This window comes from Neomonachus schauinslandi, chromosome 9 (genome assembly GCF_002201575.2).
Source record: "Neomonachus schauinslandi chromosome 9, ASM220157v2, whole genome shotgun sequence".
NCBI classification, from domain to species: domain Eukaryota; kingdom Metazoa; phylum Chordata; class Mammalia; order Carnivora; family Phocidae; genus Neomonachus; species Neomonachus schauinslandi.
Genome location: NC_058411.1, coordinates 79,688,012 through 79,707,088, shown reverse-complemented (window position 1 = coordinate 79,707,088; position 19,077 = coordinate 79,688,012). Strand labels below are relative to the sequence as shown.

At 35.5% G+C, this 19,077-nt stretch overlaps 1 protein-coding gene across 1 annotated transcript in view; it reads right to left on the bottom strand.

Annotated features, from left to right (window-relative positions):
- Positions 1-428: 428 nt before the first annotated feature.
- The window catches only part of FAM98B (family with sequence similarity 98 member B), a 35,179-nt gene continuing 16,530 nt past the window's right edge, over positions 429-19,077 (bottom strand). The window contains exons 5-8 of the mRNA XM_021695436.1: positions 16,667-16,747; positions 15,970-16,086; positions 4,739-4,906; positions 429-2,448 (exon numbers count right to left, since the gene is read on the bottom strand). Of these exons, the coding sequence (XP_021551111.1) occupies positions 2,062-2,448; positions 4,739-4,906; positions 15,970-16,086; positions 16,667-16,747 (753 nt within the window). The 3' untranslated portion in view covers positions 429-2,061. The remainder of the gene's footprint in view (positions 2,449-4,738; positions 4,907-15,969; positions 16,087-16,666; positions 16,748-19,077) is intronic.

Here is a 19,077-nt window from a genome sequence, read left to right as displayed (position 1 = left end):
GTCTGTTTCTCCCTCTCCCTCTGCCTGCCTCTCTGCCTACTTGTGCGCGCTCTCTCTGTCAAATAAATAAATAAAATCTTTAAAAAAAAAAAAAAAAAAAGAGTATCATGAAAATCCTACCTTCCAGGGAAGAAAAAGATTAGGGTCTAGATCACCCTGCTTATCATTCAAGTGAAGTTTATGAGAATGTATAAATAGAAGTGGTTCCAGCTCCAATATGATCCCAGGAGCAAGCGATAAAACTGGATAAGGTTTACAGCAAGTATAGTGGATAACTCAACAGCACTCCTATGAAGGTACAAGGAAATCTTACAGAAATGGATAAATTAATGTTTCTGCCATTGTTTACCACAAACCTTGAGTGATAAAAGTTGAAAGTAGTTGTAAACCCCTTCTATATCAGCAACTATACTCCAGTAGTCTTTGATTAAATATTTTTAAAAATTATTTATTTTTCAGAACTCATAGCTATTGAAAAGAATGTTTTAATTACAGAAAGCCTTTTTTTTCCCAACTATCACAAATGAAATTAAGTATCTCCATTAAATATAAACACATTTTTAAAATCTATTTTACAAATAACCTAAAGTTTGTTTTCCTGTCCTGAACAAATTTCTTTGAAGAGTTAGCTTGAAAAATACATGGCAAAGACTGCAGTATACACAATATTTAAAGTTTTAACATTATTTTAGTTTTCACTACAGGGTTTACTGTAAAGCAAAACAAAACAACAATGAAACTGCCAAATATCAAATACCATGTGTCCACTGGTAATCAGTTTTCTATCTGTTGAGTTTGCTAGATCAAAGAAAGTTGTTATGCACAGGTGTCAACCAAGAGCCCACACTGGGATACACATTTTACAGTGGGAATGAAAAAAAGTGTGTGGCTTATCTAACTCTCTATACTAAGAGAAAAATGCATTAAACCATCACAAAAAGCCCTCAATAAATGGCACTTGTACTTACGTCTTTATGAAACAATCTGAGAAGAGTGCAAGTGTCCCATTCCTCATTTGACAAATGAGGACAAATCAATCCTTGAGAGCTATGGTCATTTCAGCCCATAGAACCCCTGGGCTACCATGATGCAAATTCACAACTCTTGATCTCCAAACCTTTACCTGCTCCAACCACCAAACCACATGTAACCACTCCCTAACCCTGTTTCCCAAATCAAGCTATGAATCAGAATTTCCAAGGGATGCCCTGATCCTACCTCTGATGGACTGAAACTGGCAATTACTGCCCTAATCCTGAGCAATACAGCTCAGCCTGCCTTTTAATATTCAAACACCTAAGGTGATGGCACAAATGAAGAGACCAGTTTATATGAGTATTATTTACATCACCATGTAAAATTATTGCTTGTCCTTATCCCTTTAGAGTAATTCTGACCTCAGTCTTTAACTTTGCTTTGTTAAACAAAATCACAGATTTCAAATCCACCTGGAAAATAAATCAAATATACACAGCAAAAAGTAGGCTTGAGCTTCAATTAATGGAACTTTAACAGAAACCTTGTCAGAGGAATTGCTGCCTATAAAAGAACAAACAAGTCATGACAACTACCTATTGAACACAACTATCAGATCAGTCCCATTCCCTATTTCATAAAGTATAATTATCAAATACAAAACACGGCACAGGAATACAGATGAGGCAACAGTCTATATTCCTTTCCATTACAAGTTGGGTTATTTATGTGTTTCAAACCTGAATAAAATACAGGTAACAATCTAAATTCAATCATGACAATAAAATACTTTCCATTTTCTAAGTCTGATGGAAATAAATATTTACATTTTTAAAAATAATTTTTGCTCATTTTTTGTTTTTTAAAAAGACATGCTCAAGGGTACACAGAATATGGAAAAATCATCACTCTAAGAGATCAGATGGTAGTATAAAACAATGCTCTTACAGATTAACCCAATTCAAGAATGGTATCAGGGAATCTAACATGGTGTTTACTTCAAAGATGACATTCAAGTATGTTATTTAGAACACTACACCTAATGTCTCTGCCAAGAAAAGCACTGCTATCTAATTTTGGTAGTTTTTAATATCTTCTATATCCACCCCCACCTCCTCCATAAGGATCTCCATAACCTCTTCCACCATAGCCCCCTCTTCCACCATAGCCCCCTCCTCTTCCACCATAATCTCCCCTCCCCCCATAATCTCCTCTGCCTTGGAAACCTCCTCCTCTACTACCCCCTCCCCCGCTTCCTCCCCACCCTCCTCCTCCTCCCCCACCTCCCCAACCTCCCCCACCTCCCCAGCCACCTCTTCCACCCCCACCACCTCCTCGACCACCCCCACCTCCACCACCCCAACCACCCCTTCCACCGCCTTCTTGTCTCTTTTGCCAAGGGGGCATTTCAGGGGGTGGTGGTTCGATTTCATTCGGCCGTCCTCCTCTGTCAGGCACCCTTCCCATCAGCACCTGTGTGAAGAGACATTGTCCTTCAGGTTCTAATATTTTAGAAATTACAATTTACATAAAGGATTCAAGTGATATTGAACTTACTGTTCTAATAAAGAAACAGAAGCCAAATATTTAAGGACATGAAAGCATCAGACATGTAACACGAATTAATACTGAAAATATAAATGTGATGTGTGACAAATTCCTCACAGTGTAGATTACTTTTAAACAATCTGGGGAATACTGCTGAAACTTAAGGGCTTGTTAATTTTCTCTTGTTCAAATTTGTTTCAAATTCTGGAATAAATGCAGTACCCACCATACTAAAATATTTTTACCAACATATTTTCAATATACATAAATTATATACCCTATATTCATTAACTTCATATCTATTTATACAACAACTCTGGACTTCCCACTGCCATTCATTTGGTCATGGATTATCTAACAAAAAATTATATTCCTAAACATGTATTATTTTAAAAGTATTAAGTATATATGGTAACATGTGAATTTAATGAGATGTCAGAGATGAGTATGACTATAATCCAAGGTATCCCTCTAGAGATACAAGGATTCTCAATGAACTATTCCTTTCTTATGAAACTTAAGCTCACTAACTTTCAATGATGATACTAGTTACTATATTATCATAGAGAAAATAAAGTCTTGATAGGCCCTCATAACCATTCTTCACAATACTTGAAGGATAAGCCAGGGAAGAGTTTGGTTTAATCCCCAGCCTTCTGTAGAAAGGAGCTACTTTATATGCCCATAAATACAGACAGACACTGCTGAGGAAGTTAGGTTAGGAGACTAGCTTCCTGCTCATCTCTTTCAGGAAAGAAGGTAAAACAGTAACTGTCTCAACCAAAATGACCTACAAATCAGTTAGGTTCTACTTCCATTGATCCTCTCATCAAAACCATGTTTTAGTAATTTATGTCATAAGTTAAAGACAAAAAGTACAACATCCTTACTGTGGGGGCGTTGTTTGAAGAATGCAAACATTCTCTTAAAGTCACCAATAATGTTCTAATTACCAAATGCAAAAAACAGCTTTTTTTGGTTGTAATTTTCATTGGTCTCTCCACCAAACGAACATGCTATGTTGGTGGCCACGTGGGGACACTGCTCCAAGAACTGATAAGATTGCCTTCAAATGGACTATAAATTATAACTTGGAAAAGAGATGGGCAATGTCACTTAAAGTAGAACTCTTAATCCCCTAAGACTAGATCATGACCTGATATAAGATACTAAGTAACATATTTAAAGACAGAATAGTTTCAAGAGGCAGAGGAGGCTGATCTAAAACAGAAGAGGGAGGAACAAACACTGGTAACTTAGTAATAATTAACAAGTTGACTTTATATACACCCATCCCTCTAGCAAGATATACTGTATCAAGGACACTTTTTTCACTGAGTAACAATGTTTTAAAATTGCCCAAATCCCTTCTGACTTTTTGCTCTTTCCTAATAAAGTTTGCCATAAAGTGCTCTAAATATAGAGCACATGCCAGTCAAACTGACAAATCTAGATTATTGTCATTGCTGCTGTTGTAAAAGATTCAATCTCTTTGAGCTTGTTTAAAAGCAATGTTATTAGAGAAATGTACCTATACTCTTAATCAGAAAATGGAACCTCCAAAAGATTCAGTAACCTGCCCAAGGTGACTCCTCTATGTAAATGATAGAACTAAGATAGGAATCCAGACCTATAAGTCTCCAAAGCATGTACTCTTCCTTTACATCAAGGATATAAGGAACCTGTCACTACCTGAAACAACTACTACAGATTTTTACTGACAAAAAATAAATACATTCTTGGAAAGAAGGCAAATAATTCTTGCTAAAGTTATTGATAAAATCAATTCTTAATTCCTCTAATTCAAATAGATTTATTTTTGATTTATGAATACAGAGACTCAAATGAACATGCACACACAAAACATAACTAAGGCTGGATGAACTGAAATACTATCACCACTCTGTTCTAGGAGTTTACCAGGGTGAAAGAGAAAAATGGATTGAAATCTATAAAAACGGGCACCTGGGTGGCTCAGTTGGTCAAGCAACTGCCTTCGGCTCAGGTCATGATCCTGGAGTCCTGGGATCGAGTCCCACATCAGGCTCCCTGCTCAGCAGGGAGTCTGCTTCTCCCTCTGACCCTCCCCCCCTCTCATGTGCTCTCTCTCTCTCAAATAAATAAATAAAATCTTTAAAAAAAAAAAAAAATCTATAAAAACACCAAATGAGGATATTATACATTCATTCTCCACTGTATTGAAAGAAAAACCAACCTTATTAATGGCACATGCCGTCTTCTCACGGCTGGAGCCACTACTTGTTCTAATGATCTTGGACAGATCTTCACGAGCAGCAAGTAGATGTGCCAGTGTAATCGTTGTCTTGGGTGATAAAGCATAACGCTTAGGCTGGTAAATTCTTGCTATGTCATCTGTTTTTACCTAAATAACAAAAGATAGGGGGGAAAAGAGCCAAAGAACATTTCAATGAAAGAACAATGGCAATCATCATCTTCAGAAAGAAAAAAGAGATAATGCACAAGCAAAGAAACAGAAAAGAGCAAAACATTTAAATATCTCATCATTTGTATGCAGAATGAAAAAAAAGAGACCAACAGATGCCAAAAGAATACATAACTACCAATAACAAGTCATTAAAAAATAACACAAAGAAAGATTCCATCAATATTAGCTAACAACAAAATACCTAAAAACAGCCTTAACCAAAAACACATATAGGACCTTTAAGAAGGAAACATCAGTAAAGCTTATAAAAACAAAAAGAAAACTTGAATGAATCGAGAAAAATGCCAAGTTTCTGGATAGGGACATTGAGTATTGTCATTTTCCCCCCAAATTAACTTATACATTTATTGTAATACTAATGGAATGGTTTTTGAGAGGATGGGGGGGAAAAAAGGAATCTAAAGTTAATCCAGAAACTAAATATGTAATTACAACAAAAAGAATTTTGAGAAATAAGAGTTCTACCAGATATTACTATGTAATATGAAATCATCATCACTGTCTTAACAGTTAACATTCCTTGAGTACTTATTAAACGTGCCAGGATACTGTCCACTTAATAGTCATTTCTTTAATCCTTAAAACATCCTTTTAGAGTGGTTGCTTTTATTATCCCCTTCTGCAGATAGAAAAAGAAATGAGACCTGGAAAGCTTAAACAGTTTCCCCAAAATACACAGAGTCCCAGTTTTGCCTACCTACTAATAAAGGTTCTAGCTGACCCCCAGGCAAAGGTACAGATAACAATATACTATCCTACCTCAGTCTAATTAAATGGAACTTGGGGAAAAAATAGACTGATGAAACAAAACAGGCAATTAAAACTCAGAGCTTCATATATATATATGACTGCAATGACAGAGGAGGTATCAAAGATCAGTGAGAAATGGGGGGCGGGAAGTAAAAAAAAAAAATCAGTGAGAAAAGGGATGGATGAATTTTTAAATGATGTTGGAATGAACTATTTATTAAAAAAAAAAGGAACAATAATAAGGCACACCATATAACAAAGAGAATTCCAAATACAATAAAGAGTTCCCTGTTTAAGGTTTTAATTTAAATTGAAAACCTTAACTATATTACAAAGATTAAAATTTCTATACATCAAAAACATAAAACAAAAAAACTGGTGAAAATATTTTCAACAAATAAAGCAACTAGCTAACTTCCTTAATATATAAAAAGACCAAAAGGAAAACGGGAAGATCCTAAGGGGGAAAAAAGACAAGACACAAAAAGAAATTTCAAAACAAGAGGAAATTCAATGGACTAATAATCTTATGAAAAAAAGTTGAACTTTACCAATAATGAAAATATACAATTTAAAACAATTTAGTCTTTTTTAACCATCACGTTAGCAACAAAACTGTTAATATGCTGAATATTAAAGAAGCTAAAGTGAGGACAAAATTTTATTTACCCTACTGGTAGTTTAAATTCATAAAAACTTTCCAGAAAACAATTTGGCCATGGGAATCAAGACCATCAAGAGTCATAACCTTTGACACAGTAAATTTCCACTTAGGAATCCACCATAAGAATATAGCTTGCAATTTACAAATAAAAATTACATACATTAATATTCCTAGTAGTAGTTAATACAGGAAAAAATGTCTAAAATAAGAAATTATGGCATCATTATATGATAAAATATAATGCGGCCATAAAAAGGATACTCAAAGGAAGTACTGCTACATTCAACAACAATGAACGAACCTTGAAAGCATTATGCTAAGCCACCAGACATAAAAAGCCACATACTATATGATTCCACTTATATGAACTGTCAGAATAAGTAAATCCAAAAAGCTTTTACCGAAGCAGATCATAGTAGCAGCTGTCAGGGAAGGGAGATATGGAGTTTTGGGGTGACTGCCAATGGGTTCCTTTTGAGGGTGATGGAAATGTTTTGGAACTAGACAGTAGTAATACAAAATTACAGTGAATATACTAAAAACCACCAAATTGTACATTTTAAGATGGTGAATTTTACTGCAAAAAAATTAATTAAAAATTAATTTTAAGAAGAATATTAAAATAAAACTTTTAGAGGTATGGGACAATGATCACAATACAATCAGTGAAAAAAGCAAACTATAACATTATACTCAGTGTTATCTTAATACTAGCAAAATAATGAAGAAATCAGATTAACCATACTAACAAATATATATATAATCTTTCCAAAGGGCAACTCTAGAGTATGCATCAAAACATTAAAATCTATTTATATTGTTTCATCAAGAAATTCCACTTTAGGAATATATCATGGACATGAACAAAAATTTAGCTGCTGAGCATATCATTAAAGGGTCAGACAAAATTAAAGAAAACCTCAATATCAATAGAGTATTAAACTTACTTGATAAAATATTCTACAAAGAGTTTAAATGCTGTAGAACAATATTTTATGAGTCATTCAACAATCTCAGACACATGAAATAGGGGGGAAATGATAATGATATTTAAATTTAACAAGAAAACTCAGGGTACAATTGCATACATTCATATAATTAATTGAAAAGGATCAATTGAAAGGACAAACCTTACCTAAAAATAGCCTAAGAAAAAGAATTTTTACAAAATCATCCAGACTAAGGAATAAAGAACAAAAAGACAACCTCCTTGACCTAAAACATGATGACAAAAAGATCAAGATGAGAAGACAAATATCAAGGTATTTCCTAAAGGCATATTTTCTCAAAGTCCCCAAGTTTAAGGCTAGGAAAGAGTCAACATGTCCACGGTGTTTTAAATGGTGTTGGAATGAACTGCCGCTCCGAATGTTCAATTAGAACAACACATCAAAACTCATTTTGGATTTCTGTGTAAATTTAAGGTCAATAATGGAAACATCCTAAGTTAGTATGTTAAGACACTTTTAATGCACTACATTTCACAATTTTCCTTGTATTCTCAAATTCCTTTTTGCCCATTAAAATTCTATCAGGTTAAGGGGCACCTGGGTGGCTCAGTCAGTTAAGCACCTGACTTTGGCTCAGGTCATGATCTCGGGGTCCTGGGATCAAGGCCCGCATTGGGCTCCCGGCTCAGCAGGGAGTCTGTTTCTCCCTCTCCCTCTGCTCTTCCACCCCACCCACACTCGTGCGCACGCTCTCTGTCTCAAATAAATAAATAATCTTTAAAAAAAAATTCTATCATGGGCGCCTGGGTGGCTCAGTTGGTTAAGCGTCTGCGTTCGGCTCAGGTCATGATCCCAGGGTCCTGCGATCGAGCCCAGCAGGGAGCCTGCTTCTCCCTCTCCCACTCCCTCTGCTTGTGTTCCCTCTCTCGCTGTGTCTCTATCAAATAAATAAAATCTTAAAAGAAAAAATTCTATCAGATTAAACTGGAGACCCAATACATAAGCCAGCTCTATTAACGTTTCCAGAGGTCAATAAAATTGGTATCTCCCATACATCTTAACTTTATTCCATTTCTTGAGGCCCCCAATCATGTCATCTATTTCTTTGGTAACTCATAGCTCTTAGAGTATCTGCGTTTCTTGCATACAATAGTCACTCCAGTGACATGGACACACATACACATCTCTGGAGTTTATCCTGGTGCACATGGAGACTACAAACAGGCTTACCCCATCTGAGAAGCTGATTAGGTATTGTGGATACAGAGATCTTCTAAAAATATTCTATACCTGATCATATAGGGTACTGAAATGCTCATCCAGAACCAGGTACATCATAATGCTTGACACATATGAGGTGCTAAATAAATGTTTATTGAAAGAAAATACATGAATGACAGTCTACAACTCTGCCTTATAGCTATTCTATTACCATGCTAAAAAAATGTTTTCTCAGAGGAGGGTTCAGATAGTGGCATAAAAGGATCCTGAAACTCACCTCCTCCCCTGGTCAAAACAAATACACAGCTACATGTGGAATAATTTCCTCAGAAAAAGTCCTGAAAACCGAATGAACAGAGCCTCCACAAGGAGGAACTAAGAGGCAGCATCAAGAGGAGTAGGAATGGCAGAGACCTCCTCTCACCAAAGGAAAAAAAAAAAAAAAAAACCACACCAGGCACAGCAATCCACAGTTGGGAAAGAATCTCAAAAAGATGGAATTTCTCCCTGAGGAGTGAAGGGTTAGAGCTCAACACCAGGCACTCCAAGCCTTATATCCTGCACAAAAGAGGTAAGCCCCCCAAAAGTCAGACTTTGAAAACAGAGATTACATCCAGGAAAATCACAGAGCTACAGGTAACAGAAAACTTGTCCTTAAAGGGCTCACAGAACCCAGTGATAAAATACAGGTTGGAAAAGTACCCAGACCATGGGTAAAGGTGTCCACTTACTAGTCCTTACTTTAAATGTTAATGAAATAAATTCTCCACTCAAAACACACAGGATGGCTGAACAGATAAAAGAACAAGACCCATTTATATGCTGCCTACAAGAGACTCACTTCAGATCTAAAGATACACACATACTGAAAAGTAAATGGAATAAAAAAAAGGTATTACAGTCAAATGGAAATGGAAAGAAAGCCGGATACCCATACTTATATCAGACAAAACAGACTTTAAAACAAAGACCAGGGGCGCCTGGGTGGCTCAGCCACAGCATCTGCCTTCAGCTCAGGTCATGATCCCGGGTCCTAGGATTAAGCCCCATATCAGGCTCCCTGCTCAGCAAGGAGCCTGCTTCTCCCTCTCAAATAAATAAATAAAAAATCTTAAAAACAAAACAAAAACAAAGACCATAACGAAAGATAAACAGGGGTATTACATAACAAAAAGGGGGGCAATCCAACAAGAGGATATAACATTTGTTAATATTTATGTACCCAACATAGGAGCACCTAGATATATATAAGCAAATATAAGAGACATAAAAGGAGAAGTTGAGAGCAAATACAGTAATAGTGGGGGACTTTAACACACCACTTACAACTATGGATAAATCATCCAAACAGAAAAATCAACAAGGAAACATTGGCCTTAAACAACACATTAGACCAAATGGGCTTAAAAAAATATACATAGAATATTCCATACAAAAGCAGCAGAATACACATTCTTTTCAAAGGTATGTGGAACATTCCCCAGGACAGAACAGATGTTAGGCCACAAAACAAGTATCAATAAATTTAAGAAGACTGAAATAATACCATGCATCTCTTCCAGCAACACAGCACCAAACTAGAAATCAATTACAAGAAGAAAACTGGAAAAAACAAACGTGGAAACCAAGCAACATGTATTAAACAACCAGTGAGTCAATGAAGAAATGAAAGAGAAAATTAAAAAATTATGAGATGATGAAAATGGAAACACAACATTCCAAAATCTGTGGGATACAAAAAAGCAGTTCTAAGAAGGAAGTCCATAGCAATACAGGCTTACCTCAAAAAACAAGAGAAACCTCAAATATTCTACACTTAAAGGAACTAGAAAAAAGAAGAACAAAGCCCAAAGTTAACAGAAGGAAGGAAATCATAAAGATCAGAACAGAAATAAATGCACTAGAGACTAAAAAATAAATAAATAAAAAGACCAATGAAACAATGAACTGATTCTTTGAAGATAAACAAAATTGATAAACCTTTAGCCAGACTCATCCGGAAAAAAAGAAAGAGCCCACATAGAATTAGAAATGAAAGAGAAGTTATAATCAATAGTACCGAAATATAAAGTACCATAACAGACTATTATTGAACAATTACATGCCAATAAATTGGACAACTTAGAAGAAACTAATAAATTCCTAGAAACATGCAATCTTCCAAGACTGAACCATGAAGAAATAGAAAATATGAATACACTGAGTATTAGCAATGAAATTGAATCAGTCATCAAGAAACTCCCAACAAAAAAAGTCCAGGACCAGACAGTTTCACAGTTAAGTTCTACCAAACACTTAAAGAATTAATAGCTATTCTTCTCAAATTATTCCATAAAACTGAAGAGGATGGAATGCTTCCATACTCATTTTTAAAGGCCACCATTACCTTGAAACCAGACAAGGACACTAACAAAAAATTACAGGCCAATATCCCTGATAAATATAGACGCAAAACTCCTCAACAAATGATTAGCAAAAGGAATTCAACAATACATTAAAAATACATAATCAAGTGGGATTTATTCTACAGATGCAAGACAGTTTAACATCTGCAAATCAAACATGATATACCACATTAACGAAATGAAAGATAAAAATCGTATAATTGATCATCTCAATAGATGCAGAAAAACATCTAAAAAATTCAACATCCATTAATAATAAAAACTCTCAACAAAGTGGGTAACGTACCTCAACATAATAAAAGCCATATATGACAAACCCATTGTAAACATCACACTCAACAGTGAAAAGCTGAAAGTTTTTCCTCTAAGATCAGGAACAAAACAAGGATGCCTAATTCTTGCCACTGTTATTCAACATAGTACTGGAAGTCCTAGCCACGGGTATTAGGCAAAGGGAATAAAAAAGAAGGGATCCAAACTGAAAAGAAGAAGCAAAACTGCCATTACGTGTAGATGACATGATATTATATACAGAAAACCCTAAGGACTCTACCAAAAAAACCTATTAAAACCAATAAATGAATTCAGTAAAGTTGCAGGATACAAAATTAATATACAGAAATCTGTTTTGTTTTTAAATACTAATAACAAACTACCTGAAAGAGTCTATTAAGAAAATAATTCCATTTACAACTGCATAAAAACAAAACAAAACAAAACTTAGGAATAAATTTACCAAGGAGGGGAAAGACCTGTACAATGAAAATTACAAGACAGTGATGAAAGAAACTGAAGACAACACAAATAAATGGAAAGATATACTATGCTCAAGGATTAGAAGAATTAATATTGTTAAAATGTCCATACTACCCAAAGCAATTTACAGATTCAATGCAATCTCTATAAAAATACCAATGGCATTTTTCACAGAACCAGAACACTACTACTAAAATAATACCAAAATTCATATGCAACCAGAAAAGATACCAAACAGCAAAAGCAATTGTGAGAAAGAACAAAGCTGGACGTATCACATTCCCTGATTATAAACTATACACAAGCTATAGAAATCAAAACAGTAAGGGACAAGCACAAAAACGAGACACATAGATCACCTTAACACAATAGAGAGCCCAGAAATAAACCCATGCTTGTATGGTCAATTAACATACAACAAAGGAGGCAAGAATATACAATGGGGAAAGGACGGTCTTTTCAATAAATGGTGCTGGGAAAACTGGACAGCTATATGCACAAGAATGAACCTGGACTATCTTCTTACATCATGCCCCAAAATAAACTCAAAATGGATTAAAGACTTAAAATAAGAACTGAAACGATAAAATTCCTAGAAGAAAACAGTTAGTAAGCTATTTGGCATCAGTGTTAGCAGTATTTTTTTTTGGATCTGTCTCCTCAGGCAAGGACAGCAAAAGCAAAAAAATAAATAAATAAACAAATGAGACAACATCAAACAAGAAAGCTTTTGCACAGCTAGGAAAACCAACATAATTAAACAGCAACCTACTGAATGTGAGAAGTTATTTGCAAATGATGTTACTGATAAAGGTTTAACATCCAAAAGATGTTAGATATAAAGATACAAAAGATATAAAGAACTCATACAACTCAGTATCCAAAAAAAATTAGATTAAAAAATGGTCAGAGGACCTGAAAGACATTTTTCCAAAGACATACAGCCAACAGACACATGAAAAGATGTTCAACATCACTCATCAGGAAAATACAAATCAAAACCACAGTGAGATAACACCTCACACCTGTCAGAATGGCTATTATCAAAAACACAAGAAACAACAAGCATTGGCAAGGATATGGAGAAAAGGGAACCCTCATGCACTGTTGGTTGAAACATAACATAAATGGTGCAGGCACTGTGGAAAACAGTATGCAGGATCCTTAAAAATTAAAAATAGGACTACCATACGATCCAGCAATACCACTTCTGGGTATTTACCCAAAGAAAAGAAAAACACTAATTTGAAAAGATATATGCATCCCTATGTTCAATGTAGCATCATTTACAATAGCCAAGATATGGAAGTAATCTAACATCTCAGTGGACACTGACAGAGAATGGATAAAAAAGATGTGGGGAGGTTGTCTGTGTGTATACATACACATACACATAAGTAATGGAATATTATTCAGCTATAAAAAAGAATGAAGTCTTGCCATTTGTAACAACCTGGATGGATCTTGAGGGCATAATGCTAAGTGAATTAAGCCACACAAAGAGAAATACTGTATGATTTCACTTATATGTAAAATCCAAAAAGCAAACACAGAGCTTTTCAGTGTCTTGCTCTTAAATATGAACAACCAAGAACCATCCTGCATTTGAAGAAAACCACCACAAGAAAAAAACTAAGAGGGCGCCTGGGTGGCTCAGATGGTTAAGCGTCTGCCTTCAGCTCAGGTCATGATCCCAGGGTCCTAGGATCGAGTCCCACATCGGGCTCCCGGCTCAGCGGGGAGCCTGCTTCTCCCTCTGACCCTCTCCCCTCTCATGCTGTTTCTCTCTCGCTCGCTCTCTAAAAAAAAAAAAAACTAAGAAAAACCAACAAAAAATTACCCTGGAGGAAACAGAGATAATTAAAGACAAAAATTTTTTTTTAATTTTTCATCTTTACTTAAGAAGATAATACATCCATAAAAAAAGAAAAAAATATGAAAAAGGGAAAACTGAAAAAACAAAAAGACTCCCTGGAAATTAAACAATGATGGCAGAAACAAAAATTCAATACCAAGAACAAAATAAAATTGAGGACATTTCTAAGAAAGTATATCAAAAAAAGAAAAGAGATGGAAAAAGAGAAAAAATAAAGCAACTTAAGCAGTTCTGATCTACCCAGGATGTTCAAAATCTGACTAACAGAATTTCAGAAAGAGAAAACAAAGAAAACAAAAGGGAAGAAATTAAAGAAAAATATAAAGGCTAAGAGTCTGCAGATTCAAAGGTCCACTTAGTGTTTAGCACAATAAATGGAAAAAGACCCATACCAACACTTACTATGAAATTTCAGAACTCCAAGGCTAGAGAAAAGAGCCCAAAAGCTTCCAAAGAAAAATAAAAAGTCATCTAAAAGGACACAGAATATCAGGTTTCTCACCAGCAGCACCAAATGCTAGAAAACAATACCTTCAGTATTCTTTTTTTTTTTCCTTAGGGGAAAATATTTTCAACCTAAATTTTTATATTTACTCACACAATCAAATGTGGCAGAATAAACATATATTCAGAATGCAAGGATTCAGAAAAATCACCTCCTATGCACCCTTGTTAGGAAGTTATTTATGGATTTACTATAGCAAAATGAGAGAATAAACAATGAAAAAGGTGGCCACAGGATCCAGGAAATAGTGGAACAGCCAAGGATAGCCATGCAAAAAGCTCATGATTGCAACAGAAGAATACTATCTTTTGGGAGGGAAAGTATACAGAAAATGGAGAACTCATTAGAATACTTGATTTTAAAAAGTATATTCAGAAAGAAAAAAGCAGCAGCAGCACATAATAGAGAAATACAATCCAAGAAAAAACAAAATCCAGTATTAGCAAGATGACACCCGAAGATGTCCATATCCCAATCCCTGGAACCTGTGAATATGTTACCTTGCAGATGTAGATGTGATTAATTCAAGGATCTTCAGAAGGAAAAATTATCCTGTATTATCCAGGTGGGCCCAGCATAATCATAGGAATACTTAGAGAGACAAAGGTGATGTGAAAATAAAAGCAGAGAGAGAGAACGGAAGATCTTACACTACTGGTTTTGAAGATAAGAGGATGAAGTCAAGAGTCAAGGTACACAGGTGGCATTTGGAAGCTAGGAAATACCAAGGAAACAGATTCTCCCCTGAAGCATCTGGGAGGAATGCTAACTTAACCTTGCTAAGAGTTCTGATCTCCAGAACTGTAAGAGAATAAATGTTTATTATTTAAGCCACTAAGTGTACACTAATTTGTTACAGCAGCCATAGGAAACCAATACAAGACACCACATGGAGACAGAGACCACATAAGAACCAAGAAGACAACCAAAGCACCCCAGCAATCAGCAGAACCCAGATGTATGAGACAACCATCTTGAATATTCCAGCCTAGTCCAAGCACCAGCTGAATGAAGCTGCATTAGTGACTCTAGCTGATACAACGTGGGGCAGAAGAACTGCCAAGTCAATATAAAAAATGTGATGATGATGATGATGATGATGATGATGTTGTTGTGATGATACCTGAGAGTAAGAGGCACCAGATTTACCCTCCTACCTGAAACAACTAGCAAAGTGGACAACCCATATGAACCAATGATTTTCAGACACTGGACACCAAAGAGCACAAAACAGCAATCCCTGAAACGGAAGAAGCAAATGTGGTGAGCCCTGTAATTGTCCCAGCTTACTGTCTGGAGAGTGTCTAGACTATGATGCAGAGTGGAGCAGGGTACCCAGATAAAGCCTGGTACAGATTAAAAGCATAAAATGGGAATGACGGGAGACAACTCTCTAGGACTGTGTGAAGAGATTCATTGTTTCGGAATGCCTTCCTGCCCTCCAACGTCCTCTTCTACTAGAACACAGTCCACAGCCTTAGGACACTTTTAAGAAGACTTGTTCTGGTTCAGTAATACCTGTACTTATTCCAATATTCTGCTTTCTTGACCAGTTGCTCATTATATCTATCTCACTGCCTCATATGATGTCCTTTTCTTTATGCATATCATTGCATAAATCACAACATTTAGGAGTTTAAACTAAATGTGACAGATTTGGAGAGAAATTAAGATATCTGCAGACGGAATTTACAAGACTAGGATCATTATATAAGACCAGTAGTTGGCCTGGGCACATGCTTCAGACGGAATGTAAGTGCAATGTGGCACAGTTATACAAGAACAAACAAGAGAGCCTGAAGAGCTGTCACAGAGTACCACCTACAGGACACAAATGGGAAAACAGTCTTACCTTTGCTCTATCAGACCAACCAAAGGACTGCACGGTCACATCTAACCGTTTCATTAGCATCCGCCGGCGGCACTCATATTCACAAGAAAGAGCATCATTGATTCTTTCCAGTTGTTCCTAAAGAATTCAGAAACAAAAATCATAAACTTTACTCTTCCTGACATAGCCCAGAAAAGAAATTTGAAAATTGTAGTCAATACTTCCTACTAATTAAAAAGATACTGTATTTGATGACCACTTTCTGATCCCACAAGACTTTATGGGAAAATTTTTTAAATAATAAAGAGTATCTGATAGAACACTTATGATATTCAGAAGACAGTAAACATATGAATTAAACTCTTACATTGGGAGAGTTCACCTCATCTTCAATGAAGCATGTTAAGTAAAACATCTACTTGCTAAGTGGTCTGGACCAGTAAGGAAAGAAAATACCCCAAATTTCTACCTTGCTGACACTGAGCTACTCTCCTTTTCAAATCACAACTATGCTAACATATTGAGTGCTATACATACTCTTGGCCAGGTATTGTTAAAACTAATTAATAATCTGAAGAAATGTAAGGACCTATTACTCTAGGGTATCAATCCATTTTAATTCTCCAAAATAATAAACACACGCTACCCATTGTAAAATTAGGTGTCCACTAATAAAATTAAGCCATATTCACTAATCTAATAAAGGGAGGGAATTTACCGCCTGTTCCAGATTTAAGTCAATTTTCAGCAGTGGTTTTCCCACATGATTTTTCTGGACTTTCGAGAGAATATCTTTCACCTAAAAGTAAATATAGAAGATTGTGAAAATGTATATCCCTAATTTAAAATAATCTTATTCCATCTTAAAATGTTTGAATGCCAAAAAATAAATGAAATGTTAAAGTGAAATAACTGAAATTCACCTTCACATACCAAGAAAGACTATCACCACAAAGCAGAGTATCTTTTTCAAAGAAGCATTAGTCATATTAATTCAAACTACCTTCTTTTCCTTCTTTTCCAGAATAAGAAATAATATACACAGACGACTACAAGAGTAGCTTCTAAAAGGTTATACTATGAGAATCTGTATGGTCTTATGTGAAATAATTTCGGGAATTTCTCCTTGAAATGGCACACTCTTATGCACACTCTTATGCACAGTACAACTCTAATTAGGCATTCTGGTTTCATGGTTCAGCAAGACAACCTAGGAGAGCAAGCCCTCTACATTATAGTCACCACATACACGTTTCGTTACTTCTGCAAAGCAACACTTTTATTTTAGTGAATATAATATTAGTCATTTGTTTTTGCTTTAGCAATTCCAGCCATTCCAATAACTGTAACTTATCCTGAAGAAAATGACTGAAAAATGATAGCTTAGGTTGGGCTCACCCTCCTATCTGAAGTAACTTTCATTATCCAACGAAACAATTTCAAAACCAAATGGCCTATCTATAGTTTCTTAGTTAGAAGATAACTAGGGAAAATAATCAAGAGATTTTGAGGCATACAAAGCTTATTTAATGTTAGGGGCACTCTTTAAGAAAAAGAATTAAAAATTGTGAACACAAAATTAGCTCAGAAATGTGGTGGTGATGGCGAGTGACTGTAAATGGGCATAAGGTTTTTTTTTGAGGGTGATGGAAATGTTCTAAAATTCTATTTGGATGATGGTTGTACCTCTAAATACACTACACATAGCTTAAAATACTAAAATTTATCTACTTTAAATGAGTGAATTTGATATGTAAACTGTATCTTCAGAAAGCTATTTTTAAAAAATTAGCTTAGAAAGAACTTGTACAAATGAGGGGCCCCAAAGCTTAAGCTTTATTAGCTTCACAGCAAATATGCCTATACAATGATCCAATTCTTACATATTGCAAAGAATTATTTTCTTAAGATAGTCAACTTCTGTAGATTTCCCAACTATTGTAAATACCTCCTACTTTGATCATTTCATATATTACTATTTGTTAACTGCTCACTCAAGTAGGATTCTGAATGCATACTTATAGTTTCTTACACATAATCCTATTCAGCTCCATTCCCAGGATTTCAACACTGGACTACAGTTAAGTTTGAGAATTAAGCACAAATAGAGAGGGAGTTAAGAGCACAGACTCTGGAGGTTGCCTGTGTTCAAACCTCAGGTCTACCACTACTACTCAGAAACGTGCCTGTCCCATTTATTAAATCTTTCTTCATATGGCTATTGTAGAGAATAGTAGTAACTACCTCATTATATGTAATGTGAGAACTAAATGAGTTATTATATATAAACATTTAGAACAGTACATGCTGGGGGCGCCTGGGTGGCTCAGTCGTTACGCGTCTGCCTTCGGCTCAGGTCATGATCCCAGGGTCCTGGGATCGAGCCCCTCGTCGGGCTCCCTGCTCCGCGGGAAGCCTGATTCTCCCTCTCCCACTCCCCCTGCTTGTGTTCCTGCTCTCGCTGTCTCTCTCTCTGTCAAATAAATAAAATCTTAAAAAAAAAAAGAACAGTAAGTGCTGTATGTTTGTCATTAATATTACTATAATTACATTAGATTCACATTTGAACAGCTTCAAGTTAGAAAATAATTTTCTTCCCCAATGGTGACAAAGTGTATTCTGGACACATCACATGTACAATAAGGAAATTTTTGCTTTTGATAGGTACTGAATGGGGAAAAAAATCTTTTTAAGTAAACATTTGGCCACAATGGCCAAGTAACAACTATCTTATAATTAACCTGCCAGCATTTGAACATGGCATTATGGCCTACTTCAAGTAGGGAAACGAGAGGTTTGGGGATATTTTTAATACTGAGACCCATAAAAGGGAAAAGCCTCTTTGGAATCAACATGTAGAAGCACCGGAAGATTAGAAAGAGCCTAGAAATCTGTCTCAATTTGAAATTATCCCAGACATTTTAGCCAATTCCAGATCATTCTTAATCCAAACAAAAAAAGAAAATAAGCACTGAAGATTAACTTGTTAATTCCAGAACAATGTTTCTGATCGATTCACAGCGTTATTCTTCGGTCTAAAGGTTTCACAAAAAAGAAAATGTTTTTAAAATTGTGTTTTCATCTTAATGATACCAAAATTCTCTTATGTTCAATGAAGACAAATGTATT